Source organism: Peromyscus californicus, unplaced genomic scaffold, assembly GCF_007827085.1.
Source record: "Peromyscus californicus insignis strain IS unplaced genomic scaffold, ASM782708v3 Scaffold_4__1_contigs__length_199733344, whole genome shotgun sequence".
Lineage (NCBI taxonomy): Eukaryota > Metazoa > Chordata > Mammalia > Rodentia > Cricetidae > Peromyscus > Peromyscus californicus.
In genome coordinates, this window is record NW_026294562.1 from 18,286,246 (window position 1) to 18,304,667 (window position 18,422).

Genomic DNA, 18,422 nt, shown 5'->3' on the forward strand with positions numbered 1-18,422 from the left:
TTTCTGTAGACAGGGTTAAAAAAAAAATTTAACCCTGAGTGAATTGGGAAAGAAAGGATTGTTGAAAGTTAGGGGCTGGTGAAATGACTCAGCAGTAAGTGTAAAAATGTCTTTCAAAAAATTGGAAGTTTTGAAAGTTAAAAAAAAAAATAGTGGTGGTGGCGCATGCCTTTAATCCCAGCACTGGGGAGTCAGAGCCAGGAGGATCTCTGTGAGTTCGAGGCCAGCCTAGGCTACAGAGCGAGATCCAGGAAAGGCGCAAAGCTACACAGAGAAACCCTGTCTCGAAAAACCAAAAAAAAAAAAAAATAATAATAATAATAATAAGATTCATGTTCTTAAATGCTTTGTTACTTAAACATTTAGCCAGTTTTCAAAGGGAGATTAAATCGTGACTTACGAGTATGCAGTATCAGTGGTGGGTGCAGGATGTTTAGTTAGTAAATACAAAAGCTTCCAGAGATAAGTTCTTAGTGTAGGAAAGTCAGCCTTCAAAAGCAGCACATTCCAAGTAGACACTGTTAATCAGACCAAAGTTCACCTTGATTAGAACAACAAAGAATCAGTGAAGACTGTCTACAAATACAGGTAAACTTTGTTCTAAATGGGATCTAGAAAGAAAGAAGGCAAGCTCTGAGTTGCTATTTATTATCCTAAAGCAGTGGTTCTCAACCTTAATAATGTCATGACCCCTTATACAGTTCCTCATGTTGTAGTGACCCCAACCATAAAATAATTTCATTGCTACTCCATAACTTTGCTACTGTTACGAATCACAAATATGCAGGATATCTGATATGTGACCCTTAAAGATATCACAACCCACACACAGATTGAGAGCCACTGTCCTAAAGCTTCGAGCTGCATTTACACCTAGTACCAACAGATTACAACTTTAGAAAGTGATGATCATTTGCTTGCCGGACACAGTATTTAGTTACACATGCCGATTGGAATTTTCATGTGCCTTTGACATAATTTACCTCTCAACCTTGCTCCTTTGACTGACTTGTTTTTCTTTGTTTGCAAATTTGAAATGGAAAGCAAAATTACCCAACTACAGAGCTTTGTAAACAGTCTCCTAAGGAAAACTGGTTTATTTCCTCCATGAGTAAGGTGGTTTTCTCTTGAGGTCAGACCCCACTTAAGTAAGCAGGTCGTTATCTTTGACTCTTGGTCTGACAGCATACAAAGTAGATTTGCTAGTGGGATCCCTACGTAAATTAGTGTTATTTAAGCTAGTGTGATCTGAGGAGCTCATCTTTAGGAGGTATGGTTAAAGCCTTGTCGTTGCCTCTGGAGTTTTGTTGTTTTTTGGTAGGTCTGCCTGTGTAGCCCAGTCTGACCTTGAACTCCCTCCTGATCCTTCTGCCTTCATCTTCTAAGGGCTTGGATTATATGTGTGCTACCATGTCTGGTTTGAAGACTTATTTATCATATATATTTTAACTTTTTTTTTTTTTTTTTAAGGCTGTGCGTGTTACAAAACCCAAAATCCCAGAAGCCATAAGAAGAAATTTTGAGTTAATGTGAGTAACACTCATGGGCTCCTAATATTTCTTTTTAGAGCTATTTACATATTAATATAGCAGTCTAGGGAAAACGTGGAAGGAAATGCTCAATCTGGGATTGGATAAATAGCTGTTTTCTGTACTTTAGTAATGTTACCTTTTGTATCATAATGCCCAGTAAATACTTACTAGATTTCTCTTTATGTATGGACATTTCCAGAACAGTACTCAAAGATGCAGTTTGCTGTGAAATAATTGCTGAGACACAAGGAGCTATAATCTATTTATGAATAGAGCCTTGAATGAAATATTAATAAAACAGGGAAGCCTGTTAATGTTGAAAAGAACGCCTTTTTTGTTACCTTATTATATAATGGTAAGAATGGGGGATGACTCAGCAGTTCAGAGCACTGGCTGCCCAGTCCCGGGGATCCAACGCCCTCTTCTGGCCTCTATGGGCACCGCAAATATATGGTACACAGACAAGAAGGCAGGCAAAACACCCATACACATTTTTTTAAAGGGGCCTTTTTTTTTTTTTTTTTTAAATGAATGGATACTTAACTTGGTATAAAGCTTAGGGATTTTTGTGTGTGTGTGTGTGTGATAATCAAATCTGGGTCTTTACACATTGCCTGTAGAGAGATCTTGCCTGAGTTTGAGTTGTCTTCAGGGTATTTTTCTTTTTTATGTCTCCAGAACTGGCTAGAAAGAAGTTATTTACCTGATACAGGATTAGTTTCTAAGTGTTTTAGAGGATCTCTTTATGATAATACTTAAAATATTTGAAACAGCAATATTCTCAGGGTGAAAAGAAGAGACAAACATCTTTAGAAATTTTGGCTTTTGAGAAGAAATAAGAGATGATGCTAAATTTAAAATATCTACAAAAACCAGGAATACAATAGATGAGGGCTGGGGATGTGACTGTGGCAAAGTGCCTGTTTACCTGACATACACAAGCCTGAGTTCAGTCCCCAGGGCACACACAAGCATGTTAGTACATACATGCACACACACACACACACACACACACACACACACACACACACACACACACAATATAGCAGGTGTATAGATTCAGGGTCCAGAGGAATAATGATGCTGCTCTGTGGTGTAGTAAACCTGAGTCCTTTTTGTTCCTAGTCTGTCTTCTGTTGTGCAGTTTGTCTCTCCTGTTTCATTGTAGAGCTGTACTTAAGAGTACAAAGCATAACGTATCAAGCTGGGAGGTAGGTTATGAATCTGAGCTGCTAATAGAAATGTTATCCAAGGATCAGGAAGTCTTAAACTTTAGATATGATTGCTTCTACTAATCAGTGAATTATGTGGGTTCTCCCCTTCCCTCTCCACCTCTCGTTGTCCCACCTGTCTCCTTTCCCCCTTCTCTCCCCTCTCTGTCCTTATTCAAAAGGCCACACACGAGAAGCTTGAGCTACACTCTCAAAGCTGCATGTTACTGTGCTTTATCCCCAGTACCGCACAGAGGGGAGAGGGAGGGAAGGGAGAGACAGCACCTCTTCTGATTTGTATGATGTTTTACTTCGCAGGGAGGCAGAGAAAACAAAGCTGCTTATAGCTGCACAGAAACAGAAGGTTGTGGAGAAGGAAGCTGAGACCGAGAGGAAAAGGGCGGTTATAGGTACTTGATTTCTCTGTGATCAGTATCTCTGACTATAGCTACTGTGACTTGGTCCTGTTGTTTATCAGTTTCTTGTTGGATAAAGAGGGGACTCAAGACAGCATTATGTGTAGTGGAGAATTCTGGAAACTTCATTGTATATCCAGATGTCCTTAAACCTTTAAAAGTAAGTGAAGCTAGTAGGTTATGAAGCCTAGCCTAGTTACTTTTCAGTCTGTAGTATAATTTCATTCTTGTGAACTCCTGCGGAAGAGTTCCTTTCTAGTTTGTTCTTGCTGTAGACCGCTGTGTGACTGTCCTTTCCAGCGTCTCTGTGCACACATGCAGGAGTTTTCCTAGATAACTTGGGTCAGCATGGGGGCGTGGGACAGTGCCTGTCTACTGAGAGAACTTAAGACGTTCTTAAAGCATCTTCGCACAGTTTTTTTGTTTCTTGAATCTAGTAATTTTAGAGCTTATAATTTTATGTTTTGTTTTAAATTTCACTTTTCTAATAATTCATTTTTATTGTAGTTTGTAATCTGTTGGCTCCTACTAGATTGTAATTCAAGGAAAAAAGGTACTTTGGAGTAGGTTGTTGTAGAGAACATTCCACAGAGCAGAACTGCCGAGTCACAATGTATGCATATGATCAGGTTTCTCTTGGTGCCAAACTGTTCTCCTCTCCCTGTCTTCAGCATTGAGTTCTGGTTTCTCTGCTGCTGTAATGCATTCTCCTTTCTCCATGTCCTCCTCACCTCTTGGAGTTACAAGATGACAAACATTCGTGTCAGTTCGGTGATGGACAGAGTATCACATACTTTCAGTTTTAATAGTCCTGATTAGTGGTAAAATTGTTTATTGGGGTTTTTTTCCCCTTAAGGTCTATTACCCTTCTAGTATTTTAAACCAGTTATTTGACTGCTTTTTTTGAGCTGGTTTATGGTGTTCTTTATATATTTTGAGTACTGATCCTTCCCCATATTTATGCATTGCAAATTATCTTTTCTTGATTTGTGGCTTATCTTTGAACTGAGATATCTTTGAGGTATATAAATTTGATTTTCACATAGTCTAGTTCATCAAAAATCCAGTGGTTTGTGCCTTATCTTGTTTACAAGTTATTTTGCCTCCACAGGTATCAATTTTATTCAAAATGTTTAAATTTCTGCTTCTTTGTGTATGAACCTTTAATCCATAAGGGATTTATGTTAATGTTTAATGTGACAGAGATTCGTCTTTACTTTTTCCAAATGGCAATCCAGTTATCTCATACTATTGAGTAGTTCTTTATTTCCACTTTTTGAATGTCATTTATGTTATACAGTAAGATATTACATCTAATTTGTTCTGATCCTAAGATCTCTGTTTTGTTTTAACTCCTTGTTCTGTGGCTTTCCTGTTCCTCATGCTATCTGGAGGTTTTCCTTAGCTGTTCCTGTTGGCTGTAATTGTTGACTGTTCTTAACTATTCCTGCTGTTAGCTTGGACTATACTAGGCCCTATATTCAGCTATGAGACTACAAGGACTAGCTCAATTCTGTAAAATACTCTGTCTGGATTTTTGTTGGAATTACATTGAATGTACACTGATTTGGAGAAAATGGAAATAATTGATACTGAGTCTTACAAATCTCATATTTCTATTTATGAGAAATGTCTTTTTAAAAGTACCATAGTTTAAGGTTAGGGAGATGACTCGGGTGTAAAGTGTAAGCATGAAGATTGCAGTTCTGAATACCAGAAACACATGAAAATATGGAGGGGGCTTCATGGTCCACTTTTAATTCCAGTCTCACAAGGCAGAGACGGAATCCTCAGAGCAAGCTGGTTAGCAAGACTAGCTTTATAGGCGAGCTCTGGTGTCATTTAGAGACCCCACCTTTACAAATGGAAGAGTTGCCAAAGATGACTACTAATATCAGCCTCAGCCTCCACGTGCCTGTGCACCCACATTCATGTGCCCACACACACATGAAAACTGGAAAGTGGGGAGGGCTGTAATCTTAAAGTCCCTGAGATTTATTACAAATGCATTCCCTTGGTCCTGGGTGGGGTGGCACACTCCTTTAATTCCAGCAGGCAGAGGCAGGCGGATCTGTGAGTGCAAGACCAGCTGGTCTACAAAGCGAGTTCCAGGACAACCAGGGCTACACAGAGAAACCTTGTCTCTGAAGAAAGCAATGCATTCCTGTGTAGCTTTTTAAAGTTTTTGTTTCTGTTTAATAAGTAGGCTCTTTTACAAAGGCGCTTGTTCTCGCTTGTCTGTTTTTTGTTTTTGTTTTTTTTTGTTGTTTGTAGATATGTTATTGGTTTTTAATTAGCAATTTTGTTGAAAATGCCTAGTATTCTTAACGGTGTCTTTGGTTTCCCTGTGAGCAATCATGTTGTCTTTAGATATCAATAATTCTATTTTCTTCTGTATATGAACATCACACCCTTTATTTCCTCTTGTCTTACTGCTTTAAGCTATGGCCTCCTATACAGTGTACACAAGAGCAGACTTTTTTGTTTTATCTCTAAATAGTTCCAATAACAATTGCTGTCTTAACATTTACTGTTTAATGAAGTTTCCTTCTGTTCTTGCTTGCCAAGAGCCCTTGTTAAGAATTACTATTAGGGCGGGCGGTGGTGGCGCACGCCTTTAATCCCAGCACTCGGGAGGCAGAGCCAGGCGGATCTCCGTGAGTTCGAGGCCAGTCTGGGCTACCAAGTGAGTTCCAGGAGAGGCGCAAAGCTACACAGAGAAACCCTGTCTCAAAAAACCAAAAAAAAAAAAAGAATTACTATTAAAACTAAGTTATTTGTATATATTGAGCTGAACCTATGATTTTTAGGCTGTTAATATGATGGATTGTATTGTTAGATGTTATATTACTGAATTTTCTTGTTACTCTGTTAAACCCACTCAGTCATGATATGAAAGGTCCACCTTAATCTCTTGTAAGATTTGCTGATAATTTTTAAAGAATTTTTACTTTTGTTTTTTTGTTTTTGTTTTTTTTTTTTTTTTTGGTTTTTCGAGACAAGGTTTCTCTGTGTAGCTTTGCGCCTTTCCTGGAGCTCACTCTGTAGCCCAGGCTGGCCTTGAACTCACGGAGATCCGCCTGCCTCTGCCTCCCGAGTGCTGGGATTAAAGGTGTGCGCCACCACCACCCGGCTTTACTTTTGTTTTTTATAAATGAGATCAGCTTAGTTTTCTTGTATACTCTATCATTTTTGCTTATTTGTATTTTGTTTGGGGGTTAGGAGTTTGCTTTTTGTTGTGTGCCTTGTTTCTTCCAACCTCAGAATAACCTGAAGAGCATTTATTTACTAGAACATTTTGTATATGATATATATTGTTTCCTTTTCATGGGTTTCATGGGATACATAAAACATTTTGCTTTAGTATTGTTTGTGCTGTTTTGTTTGCTTGTACTTTGGTAACATCCAACCTAATTTCATTTCTCTATTACATTTCTTTTTTTTTTTTTTTTTTTTTTTTTTTTTTTTTTTTTTTTTGGTTTTTCGAGACAGGGTTTCTCTGTGTAGCTTTGCGCCTTTCCTGGATCTCGCTCTGTAGACCAGGCTGGCCTCGAACTCACAAAGATCCGCCTGGCTCTGCCTCCCGAGTGCTGGGATTAAAGGCGTGCGCCACTACCGCCCGGCTTACATTTCTTTTTAAGGTTTAGAAATTGTATTTTTGTTGAAAATTGTCTGTTTTATATAATACTTCAGATGGGGAAATGGACTCACAGAATCCACTGTGACTTTGAGCACATTCGCCATAGACCGCCTTCCCTTACGTTGTTCTGTTGTATATTCTTTTTTTGTTGGATTGGTTTTGATCTTTCTTATTTATTTATTTTTCAGAGAACTGCTTTTTAGTTTTGGCTTGCTTGATTTATGCTTTCTTTCCAGTGGTATCTATGAATTTTTGTTATTTTTTTCTTTCTGCATACTTTGAATTTACTCATTAGTTCTTTAAAAAAATTCTAAAGTTAGAGGCTTAATTCGTTGACTTTCAGTTTTTTCTTTTTTTTTTTTTTTTTTGTTTTTAATGGGAGCTTGTAGGAGTATAAATTTTCTTCTGAGTACTGCTTTGATCTTGGGGGTTTTGTTTTGTGGCTGTTCTTTTGCTTATGTGTGTTCAGTTTTCTTTAAGATATTTCCATTATAATTTCATCATTCATCCATGAGTTATATGTATTACTTTTTCAGTTTTTGGTTCAGTGAATTTTGAGAGTCTACCATTTGATTTTCAGTGTCATTTACAGTCAGAAGATAATGTCTGTTGTATGGATGATTTGTTGTGTGTTGAAATTTGCTCTGCAGCCCTTTTCCGTAAATGCCCTAGTTGTGCTGAAAAGGGCTGAGTATATAGTCTCTATTTGTTGGATTCAGGTTTCTATGGTGATTGATCGCATCTTCTATGTTCTTCTCATTTTTGTCTTGTGGTACTGTCAGTTTACTGAGAACATTGTGTTAAATTTTCCTGTTACAATATTTGTTGACTTAAATTTTTTTCTTTGAGTCTCTATCATTGAGGGCATTTACACTCAGGATTGTTAATCTCTCTGGAGATTTCCTGTTGGTTTATAATAACATTCTTTATCTCTAAACATATTTTGTGGCATAAGACTTATGCTGTCTAATGATAACATAGCTATGTTGGATTTCTCTTGGCTATTTCTTGGTATGTCTTCCTGTTCTTTTACTTTGAACTTTTCTGTGTCATTATGTTTTAGGTGTGTCTCTTATAACAGCATATAGCTGGATTTTGTTATCTTATCCAATGTGAGAATCTGTCTTTTAACTGGTGAGTTGTAGTCTTTTTATATTTATTGTAGTTGCTACTGTATTTAGATTTGTATATTATCACTCAATTATATGCTATTTACCATGCATCTTTTCTCTACTTCTTTTTTCATTGTGAATTGTCTTTATTCATTTTTTTTCTTTTATTTCACTGGAAGGTTTACATTCTGCTTCTGGAATGTACAACTAGTCATCACTTGGTGGGATGTTAAGTCTATCTGAATCAGTAAAAACCAAAGTTAATGATATTCTCTGTCCTCCTCTTGACTAATCCTTGGAGATGCTCCTTTTACTTCTCCTTCCTGTTCTCCTGTCTCATGTGCTGTTGTTGCTCTGTCCTCTGTTTTCCTGTGGTTTCTCTTTCCATGGCTTACTCTCCTCACTACTCGGGACTCTTTGAGTGAACATTTCATTCAACTTGAGAGTGTTAAGTGACCTTTTCCTCTGCTGCAGACAGTTGCCTTTTTTTCTGCTAGTTGGTTGTTGTGTTGTTTTTCTGGTGAAGGCTAAGCTTGTTCAGTCTTCCTTGGTCAAAGGTGCTCACATTTCATCCTCGGATGGTACTTGAGACTACAGTTCTGTAACAAACTAACTTTACTTTTTCTTATCGTTTTGGCAGTATGTTACATTTTTGTTTGGCCTCTTGTATGTAGTTACAAGCATGCCACTGAACCAGTTATTCTTTTTGGATAGTCATTCTTCTGCTTTTAAAACCCTCCTGCTTTTTAAGTAACTGTTTAGCTGTTCTCCAGCTCTCCTGAGGCTAGCAGGTGGAGTTCTTTAGTCCCCGTTCCTCTAGAGTTGCAGTCTCTAGAGGTCTTGGCTTTATTTGGAAGTCAGTTGGAATGTGCAAGGCCGTATCTGGTCCTGTTTGGAGCATTGCCCAAGTGCTTCTCTTTCTTGTGAAATAACCACCCCAGAGCTGCTACCATACAGAGTCTCAGCTCTTCTTTTGCTGTGTCACTTGAGGGCTTTCTTTCTGTCTTATAAACTTGCTGTGCAGTTAAAGACAAATTTGTTATGTTTTACCTAATAGTTTAAGGTGTTACCTAAAGGAATTTTCTCATTTGTCTACTCCTACTTTCCTGGAACTCCCAAGTCTGGTCGTGCTGTTCATTGGTTTCTTCCCATGAAATGGAGAGTGGTGTATCTTGAGCTTATGCTTATAGTTCAATGTCCAGCCTGTAATTTATTTTTTAGTTAGTATAATACAGACTGATTTCGCTCTACTGGGTTCTGGGATAATTTTAAAGGATACTGTCTTCTGAAAAAAGGGAAACTATTTGGAATTTTTCTCTCTGTTACATGTTTTTCCCCAGAAGCCAGAGATAAGATATGTTAAAGTATCTCTTGGGGCCTTTGGGGTTCCACACCGCAGTCTACAAAGTCCCTTATAGAAAATGGAATGTTTCATCTAACTTGGGTACATTTTCCCATACACTTTACAACATCTCTAGGTTACTTCTAACTGTTAAAATTCAAGTACTATGTAAACAGTTGTTATACTGTACCATTCAGGGAACGATGACAAGAACAAATGTTTATGTTCAGTATACACATTTTTGTTTAATTTCTGAGTATGTTCAATCTGCATTTGGTTGAATCTTCAGATGAGAAACCTGTGACCACAGAGGACCACATGTCCTCAACATCTTTGGCTGAAAGGGAAAATTGAGATTTTTTTTAAATTACAGTGATAGAATGTCAAGTGTAATTAGTCTTTCTTGTTTGGTCCTGGGAGTTTTGGTTTGGACAGAGCTTTACTAAAAGTGTTTCCTTTTTCCTGTGAGTACTTGGATGTGGCAGCTACTGTGCTCATTATGAATGAATACTTGTTTCTTTAAGTAACTAATTTCTGTTTTATCTTTACAGCAGTAAGACTATTCCTTCTTTGATATTCTTTTCCTTATATCATATTTTTGATGGCAACTTAATAGTAGATCCTGAATATATTAAAACTGAACTGTTTAGCCTGTCACTCTGAACACGGGCTTGCTTCATTGTCTTCTCTTGTTGTCTGGCCCTGTAGTTTTTCATTTGTACCTGTGTGTCTTCTTTCATGCTTCCAGGCGTATCCCTCCCAGGTCGTGTTGTTTCCTACTCAACACCTCCTTGATTGAATGTTCCTTGTCCTGTTGTTCTCTTGCCACTTGATGCACTTGCCCTGTGTCGCCATGAGGCTGATTGCTCCATTTTTGTCCCATTGTTTTACCATTAGTTAGTGAACCGTTGCTGTAGACTCACAAAAGCCTGAAACTGTTAACCCTTTTGTAACCTCCTTCTCACAAAGCGTTCACTACCAAGAGGACAATAGAGAAAGAAAGGACCCCCCCCCCATTTCTAGAACAGACAGCACTTCAGCAGCCGTTAGCCATAAAGCCTCGTGAGGCATTAGCCGCTGTGCTGCTGACCCCGAGTGTGCGTCTCTGTTGTCGTAGAAGCAGAGAAGATCGCACAAGTGGCAAAGATCCGCTTTCAGCAGAAGGTGATGGAGAAGGAGACCGAAAAGCGCATTTCTGAGATTGAAGGTAAGGCTGGAGTCTGAGTGTCTGGACTGCCTCTGCTTCAGGGCCAGTGCTTTCTTGTCTTGTCGGGGAAAACTGTAGGATATTCTGGTCTGGAGAAAGTAGCTGGCCAGATACTCCAGACAGAAAACAAACAAACAAACAAAAAGCACTTTATAATCTAGCTCTGTTTTAGACTGTGACTCTAGTCGCTCAGCCTTTCATTTCCTTTTTTTACAGTGGAGTTAATTAGCTCTCACTTTATTCTCTGATGAAATATAAGAATTCCTCATTCAGGCGGTGGTGGCTCACGCCTTTAATCCCAGCACTTGGGAGGCAGAGGCAGGTGGATCTCTGTGAGTTCGAGGCCAGCCTGGGCTACCAAGTGAGTCCCAGGAAAGTCACAAAGCTACACAGAGGAAACCCTGTCTTGGAAAAAAAAAAAAAAAAAAGAATTCCTCAAAATCGTTTGCTAAGGATGTATGAAACAAGGATCCAGAGAGTTGGCTCAGTGGTTAGGAGCACTGGCTTTTCTTCCAAAGGCTCAGGTTCAATCCCCAGACCCTCGTGGGGGCCCACAACTGTTTATAATTCCAGTCCCAGGGGGATCCAACACCCTCTTGTATACACATAATGCACAGAGATACATGCAGGTAAAATACCCATGTACATAAAATAAAGTGAAGAAAATTTAAGAATGTGCAAGGTAAGGCCAGGGGAGATAGCTCAGTGGATAAAGAACACACACTACTTGTGCAGAGGACCTGGGTTCAGTTTTAAGACCCATGTCAAGTAGTCCTCAATTGTCTGTAACTGCAGATCCAAGAGATCAGATACCTTCTTCTGGCCTCTGGGGGCACTCTTCTCATGGATACAAACACACACACACACACAAATTAAAATAATTTTTTAATGTTCAAAATACAGCTGTTTATCTCTCTGTTAATTGATTCTAGATGAAATTTGGTGAGGATGGGAATAATGCAATAAATAGAGTGGAGCTTTTATGTCTAGACATGCTAATTTTGCCTGAACCCTGCCTGGATAGAGGGTAAGGCTTTGGGTGATTGGAAGTTGGAGGGAGATAGAAGAAAAAGAAACCATTTGGAGTAGAAAATGAGTGAACTCAGAAAGTTGTTGTTTAACAGTGATGAACATATTCCCCTTGAAAAGGAGTTGTCCTGAAGATTAAGATTTTGAAAATTGTTAATATTATTACTTAAAGTGAGGCAAACAATTGAAATATTAAGCAGTAGAAAAGGTACTTTTACCCAGATGAGGAAGTAGAGTGGCAATTCTCTTTTGTTTCAAACTTGCCATGACTCTTATTTGCTAGATGCTGCATTCCTGGCCCGAGAGAAGGCGAAAGCAGATGCTGAGTATTATGCTGCACACAAATATGCCACTTCAAACAAGGTGACTGCTTTGCATGCCATTTCCCTAGTGACTGTTGCTGGTTTGCATTCACTTTTCATGGGTTCTAATGCAGTAGAAGTAGTTGTATTTAGTGTCAGAAAAAGGTAGTGGACAACCCATCATCAATCATTTACTTAGCAAGACACTTTGATACCCATAGGTTAGGGAGGGAATGCTCTCTGTTATTTTAAAAGTAAGAGCTGGAATAAAAGATAAGCAGACGCATAAGCACAGGTCAAATGCCACAAAACTGTTCATTTGTACTCTACATAGGGGCTCTGAAAAGTTGAAGATCTTTTGAGAGAATGACAAGAGGGAAACTCCTTTAGACTAGCTTTCCAGATAGGTAGCTTTCCAGGATAGAAGCTGAACTTAGAGCAGGGTTTCCCATCAGAGACATACTTGCAATTTGGGGGATGAGATACTTTTTCTTTCTTTCTTTTTTCCTAGCCAGTGTCTTTTATTGTATATGTTGAACAGTGTCTAAGAACCAGGGTTTACCAGACTAAGTTAGTTTGTTTGGTTTTAGGGTTGTTTTGTTTTGTTGTTTTCATTCTGTTTTTGCCTCAAACAGGTTCTTCCAAGAACCTGTTTCCTAGGAAGACAACAGAAATCCTCAGTGAAGTGAAACAGAAGAAACAAGGTTTAAAATTCCATAGACACAAGCCACACAAAACACTCCTCTCCTTCAGTTTCCTGTTACATGCACTGAGGAACCTAAGAACATTAGGCCCCAGGGCAGCAATGTTCTGAGGTTCTAGCTCAGGCCCCCTCTTTGTGACATCTCATGCACACATACCCATACACACGTTGACCCAGGCAGAAGTCACATGCATGCACAGGTGGCTAGAGAGCCGCTGGGCAGGATGGGAGGGGGAGCTGGCCACGGTTACACCAGACAGCCCTTCTGTTGCAGGCTGCACAAGAGTCAAGATGAAGACAAAGGCAGAACACAGGACAGAGGAGGATGTTCAGACAAGAGGTCGGATAGATGACGAGGGAAAGAGGCCTCTAAGAGGGCAAGCAGATGGGCAGAGCTTCTGTGACTCCAGTAATATACTGAGTCTGACAGGATCTGCCACAGCATCCCCTCTACATCCTGTGCCCTCTCCCAACGCAGAGGGAAACCACAAACACCCACCCTCTAACCCTGCCCATTAACACTCTTAAGGACTTTCTCCAGTACCCCAAAAAATGAAATGACACCCCACCCCACCTCAGCACACACTCAGAGTTAGGTCCAGTATTGGCCAAAATTAGGCCAAAGAGAACACCTCAGTAATTCTTCCTGGTGGACAAAGCCAGAGAAGCCCATCACAGCTACCATCTCATCATCATCGTCCTCCAGTGTCAAGTCCTCTTCAGCCCTCCTTTTCTCCTTCTGTTTCTCTTTCTTGTGTGCTTTGGCCTTTCCCTCCTCTTCTCTGAGTTCCTTCATCCTTTCCTCAGAATCATAATCTTCCTGCTGCTCTTCCATCTTCTTCTTGACCTCAAAACATTCTTCACCTGATCCAGAGTGGAATTCTGTTCCACCCACAGACATACCCAGGTTTTGCTGATTTTTCTTTTCATCAGTGTGATGTGGGAAATTGATGAGTCCTTCAGCACACAGCCACAGACATTGCAGTAGTAGCCTCCCATTTCAGACTGTGGGGTGGTCTTGTTAATGACAGTTGTCTTCCCAAGCTTGGACTCCAAGTTCACCTTGTAGTCCTGTGCCACAGGAGCTCCCGCTTGAGTGCCAGCACTGGGTTTCCATCCTCTTCTCTCTCTCCTGTGAGCCTCTTCTCTGAGAGCTTCTCATTCATCTCTGTCCACTTCTCTGTCCTGCTGCCCAACACCATCTTCCCAGCAAAGTGCAAGATACTTTTTCATGTTGAAGACTATGGTGTGTTGTGGTACATTTGCGCTCCTAGCCCTTCCTGCTGCATGCCTGTAGTACTTGTTCTCTTAACACCTCCTCCTCACACACACATTTTCTTATGTGTGTGATATTGAGATTGCTAAGTCGATCATACAATTTGAAGGATTAAAATCAATTTAGAAAGGAAAGACGTAAATTAGAAAAAATGGAAATGGTAAGCTATGATAAGTTGGCTGAATGTACATTGTCAGAACTTTGGAAACCAGTATAAATTTAGAAACAGATTTAATATCAGAGGAAACAGAATGGAATTTTGTCAAGATAAAAACAAGATGGGAAATTCACATATCTAACCATTCATATTGGCGGTAGGAGAATTTGGCCAGACAGAAGCATCAGGATCTTCTTATTGGGGTTGAAGAGATGGCTGAGTGATCAAGAGTACTTGCTGCTCTTCCAGGAGACCAGAGTTCAGTTTCCAGCACCTATGTTGGGTGGCTCACAACTCCAGCTCTAGGAGGTCAGATCTGTCTTCTGCCCTTCACAGCCATCTACACATATGCACATACAAACATACATATAAACAAAAATAAAGTGTCTTTTTAAAAATAAAAGACTTTACTATTAAGATCAAACTTATTCTGAAATGGGTCGTCATTTTATGCCATCTTGAGAAATGCCACTCATATAACATGTGTTAAAAGGGCTTTAAGAAGTAATTTAGTCGTACGGTGTGACTAGATTTAATTGCAATGTTTGACAGGATAAGAATCAGCTGGAGGGTAGCAGTGCAGGGACTGAAAGATGTTACAGTGCTGAGAGGGAGCGTTCTGGCACTGCAAAGGACAAGCAAGACTCAAGACAGGACTGCTGGGGTGGTCCTGAGGAACACGGAGAGCACATATTCTGGGGAACAGGGAAAGGGTTGTAAACCAAAAACAAGTTTGGTTGGATATATCTTGCACTGTGATTTACACAAAGTACTGACAATGAGACAGACGATACAGCTTAGTTGATAGAGTACTTGGCTGGCATGCTTGGTTCTGGGTTTGGGAACACCACATAAACCTGAGTTTGGTGACAGATGTCTGGAATCCCAGTAATCTGGTGGCAAAAATAGGGATATTAAAAGTTCAAGGTCATCTTCAGCTACATTGCGAATTTGAGGCCAGCCTGAGATATGTGAGGTCCTGTTTCAAAAATTAAATGTTGGTAGGAGCAGTTCTGGTAGTTGACAAACATCCGTCTTACCACAAATGATTTAAGCCGCCAGCTTCTGGATAAAGTCAGGGTGCCTGATTAAGTGATTGTTTGACATATTCCAATTCTCAAATTTGGTTGAAAAAGTTGAGTCACTAAGACATCTGGTTATTGTGAACCTAGGCTTTTCCTTGGAAGCCCTAACACTGATCTATTGACTTGTGTACCTCTCTCAAGAGAATCAGTAGAAATTCTGTGTCAGTTCCTGGTTGAGGAAAGCTACATGAGATAGAAAATGCATGTAAACCATTTAATAAGTCACAAAAGAAATATGTATTATTTAATCCCCAATCTATTAAAAAAAAATACAGCTTATCCTGCATTAAGATGGGAGCTTGTTAAGGGAATTTTAGTTAAGAACTTAGCCACACTCCGAAGTAAAATAGGGTCACTGGCAAACATTCCAAGTTGAATCATGTTACTCAGGAAAACAACTGGGAAGAAGAGATGACTGTTGCACCAAACTATTCTAATTCCATTGCTCTTGTTTACCCCACACAGCACAAATTGACCCCGGAATATCTGGAGCTCAAGAAGTACCAGGCCATTGCTTCTAACAGTAAGATCTACTTTGGCAGCAATATCCCTAACATGTTCGTGGACTCCTCTTGTGCTTTGAAATATTCTGATGTTAGGACTGGAAGAGAAGGCTCCCTTCCCCCTGAGGAGGCCCTTGAACCCTCTGGAGAGAGCCCCATCCAAAACAAGGAGAACACAGGTTGATGCAAGAGGTGGAAATGTTCTCCCATATCAAGATGTGACCCAAGGGGCTAAGTGGGAACAGTGGTTATATGGACTCTTCAGATTCACAGAGAATTTGTGCTCTGTTGTGACTCTCTTGTCATAGTCCTGGTTTGCCAGCTGACTGCAGAATAGGACCAGCTGTCTGGCACTCAAATGGTCTTTTCAGCCACAGTTTTATCAAGTATCCTGTGTGTGTTCCTTTGTAAACCAGTACTCATGAATGAGGGAAAGTGACGCTAAGATACTGCCTGCACTGGAATGTCAAACACTATATAACAAGCTGTGTTTTTTTCAAAAGCTGAGGTCTATTGAATAATGTTTACATTGGTCCCTAGGGACATGTGTGCTCAGACATTCAAGAGCCAGGAGGCCAGAGAAAAGACCACCAGAAAATGGTAAATTAAAGAAGACTGATGGCACTTGGGAGCCAGGCTCTCTTTAATGTCCAGTCCCAGCATTCCTTCACGTGATTAACAGCCAGATCTCTGGATTCCTAGGAAATGATCTTCCAGTTGAGCAACCATTTACTTGATACAAATTGTACCTTTCTGTTTTCCTACAGTCAGGTTGGTGGCCTGCAGGGACATGCACTTTGCCACCCAACCAGAGGTTTCTCACAGAGATTCCTGATCACTGGTTTATTGCAGTAGTAAACTCAGAGATAGAGAAAGCAGCTGAAATTTAAGGGAGATAAAACCTGCACTGCATCAAAGCTGTGGGGCCCTGTGTTTCCTCCATTGGGTATGATGTCAACAACATTGCCTCAGCCCATGTGTGACTAAAGTGCCTGGTTTTAGCCATAGACAACTGCTTAGATGTCTTGGCTGACCAAAGCTGGGACAAGGCTTTAACCAGACATAGGAGCAGTGTGCAATCCCTAATTTGCTGCACAGTATTATATTATAATTGCAGGATGTTTGTATTTTTAAAACTGGATTTGGGGTACATTATTTGCCCTAGCACTTCTGTCTAAAGGCCAAGGTTCTAGGGCTGCCATGGTTGCTAACACACTGATTCTCCTTAAAGTAGTTCACAAAGTGTGGAACCAAGTAACCTAGAAAGCATCCTTGGTCATCTTTGTCTCCTTCCCCTCTGACCCTGGGATGCTGATATCAAAGTTGCTTTTCCAACCTTCTCCTCTAGGAGATCAGAATTCCATTGACTTCCATGAGAAGGTGACAAAGTTAACCTGTGGCTATAGGAGATCTACTTCATCCAGACCATTTTTCCCCAATCATTAATTTTCCTGGAACATTATGCTGCACAGGTAGGCCTGAGTCTGCCAAACTTGTTGACAGCTCTTGTGTATACTGTGTGAAGCCAGACAGAAAAGCAGTGGGGCCACTTCCTGAAACCTCTCAGCCATTGATCTGGGCTGAAAGGTTGTGCCAAACATTTTTTTGGAAAAGGAAAGCCCAGATTTGAATGGGTCTTTTCCCTAGGCCTTACAGAGGCATTTGTAATATGGATAAAATAATTTTTTTCATTTAATTATATAAATTACCCTTACATGAAGTTATGTTCTTTAGCCCTTGTTACAAGAATTTTTGAACATATAAACACACCTGTCACATTGTTGCTGCAGATAAATGATGATTGTTGTGGGGTATCTGGATCATTGAGCTTTGTGCTTTCATTTCTAAAGATGTTTCTTATTCCCATTAGTGAAATGCTATTGCCCCAAAGTGATGGCTGTGGGTTTTCGTACCAGCCGCAGGTCCTGTTGGCCGGGTTGAGGAACAGGGAAGTGCCATTGTGAAAGATTAAAGAAAGCACTTCCACCTGAGCTCCCTGTGGAGTGAGCTTCCCTGTGCCCACTCAGTGAACTAAGGCTGGCCATCCTTCAGGGATGTTCTTTTTGGTAAAATATACACTGTACTCTTTAAGTCTAAATTTATATGTGAAAGCTACCTTTTTAAAAATAAGAAACTAAATAAAATTATTTTCCTATCAGTGACTGTGTGTATTTTGTTTCCCCCGTATGTCTTCATGCTTTTCTGTTGTTTTAACATGTTTCTAAGACTGTTCTTGCCCATTTCAACTAGAGAGCAAGTTTGTTTGCTGATTGAGCTTAACTGTAGAGGCTTATACTTTTTCCAAAATAATGCCTACCAGGTATAATTTTTTAAAAATAATTTCCTCACTCCTAGAACTTGATAAGCATTGCTATTGTTTATGGGGTAAGTCAAGAGCAGGGCATTGAAGAAGGAAGGCAGTCATTGTGCCCCTTAGCGCCTGTACTAGGAAAAGAATTTTACCTTAAAGGGAGGAGGCAGCTTGTATACACTGTAAGTGGTGGTGTTGTGGCATAACTAACTTCATTAGTTAGGAGGTTACCAGAGTTGGGGTTGAACCTAGATTCTCTCCCAGGGAACATCTCTTGTGGACACAGTTGTAACAGTGCTTTTGGGGACAACAGGGACTATTTGGGAGATCCCAGGAAGGAGTCCCTTTGTTCCACCTCTGGGATCCACCCCCCTTATTATCCCACATTAGCTGCCACAGACCAGGAAACTGTAGCTACTAATTTGAACTTGTTATCCTATAGGCTTTGGCATTAAGGTGAGTTCTGCCTTCTCCTGTAACAAAGTGTGAATTAGCAGTTGTGACTTCTACTTGCTTTTAAATAATTAAACCCAGTGTATGCAGGTGAGGAGCTTTACAATCTGGCCCTGCTGACCTTCCCAGCCACTCACCTCTAA

The 18,422-nt window shown here is 40.0% G+C and overlaps 1 protein-coding gene and 1 pseudogene across 2 annotated transcripts in view; one reads left to right on the plus strand and one right to left on the minus strand.

The window, feature by feature from the left end:
• Window positions 1–17,673, plus strand: part of Erlin1 (ER lipid raft associated 1) — a 37,528-nt gene extending 19,855 nt beyond the window's left edge. For both annotated transcript variants that reach the window (XM_052713134.1, XM_052713135.1), the window contains exons 8-12: window positions 1,471–1,529; window positions 3,062–3,153; window positions 10,371–10,460; window positions 11,773–11,852; window positions 15,478–17,673. In XM_052713134.1, coding sequence (XP_052569094.1) covers window positions 1,471–1,529; window positions 3,062–3,153; window positions 10,371–10,460; window positions 11,773–11,852; window positions 15,478–15,699 — 543 coding nt within the window. In that variant the 3' untranslated portion in view covers window positions 15,700–17,673. The remainder of the gene's footprint in view (window positions 1–1,470; window positions 1,530–3,061; window positions 3,154–10,370; window positions 10,461–11,772; window positions 11,853–15,477) is intronic.
• On the minus strand, window positions 11,859–14,235 carry LOC128094655 (zinc finger matrin-type protein 2-like; annotated as a pseudogene).
• Window positions 17,674–18,422: the final 749 nt, after the last annotated feature.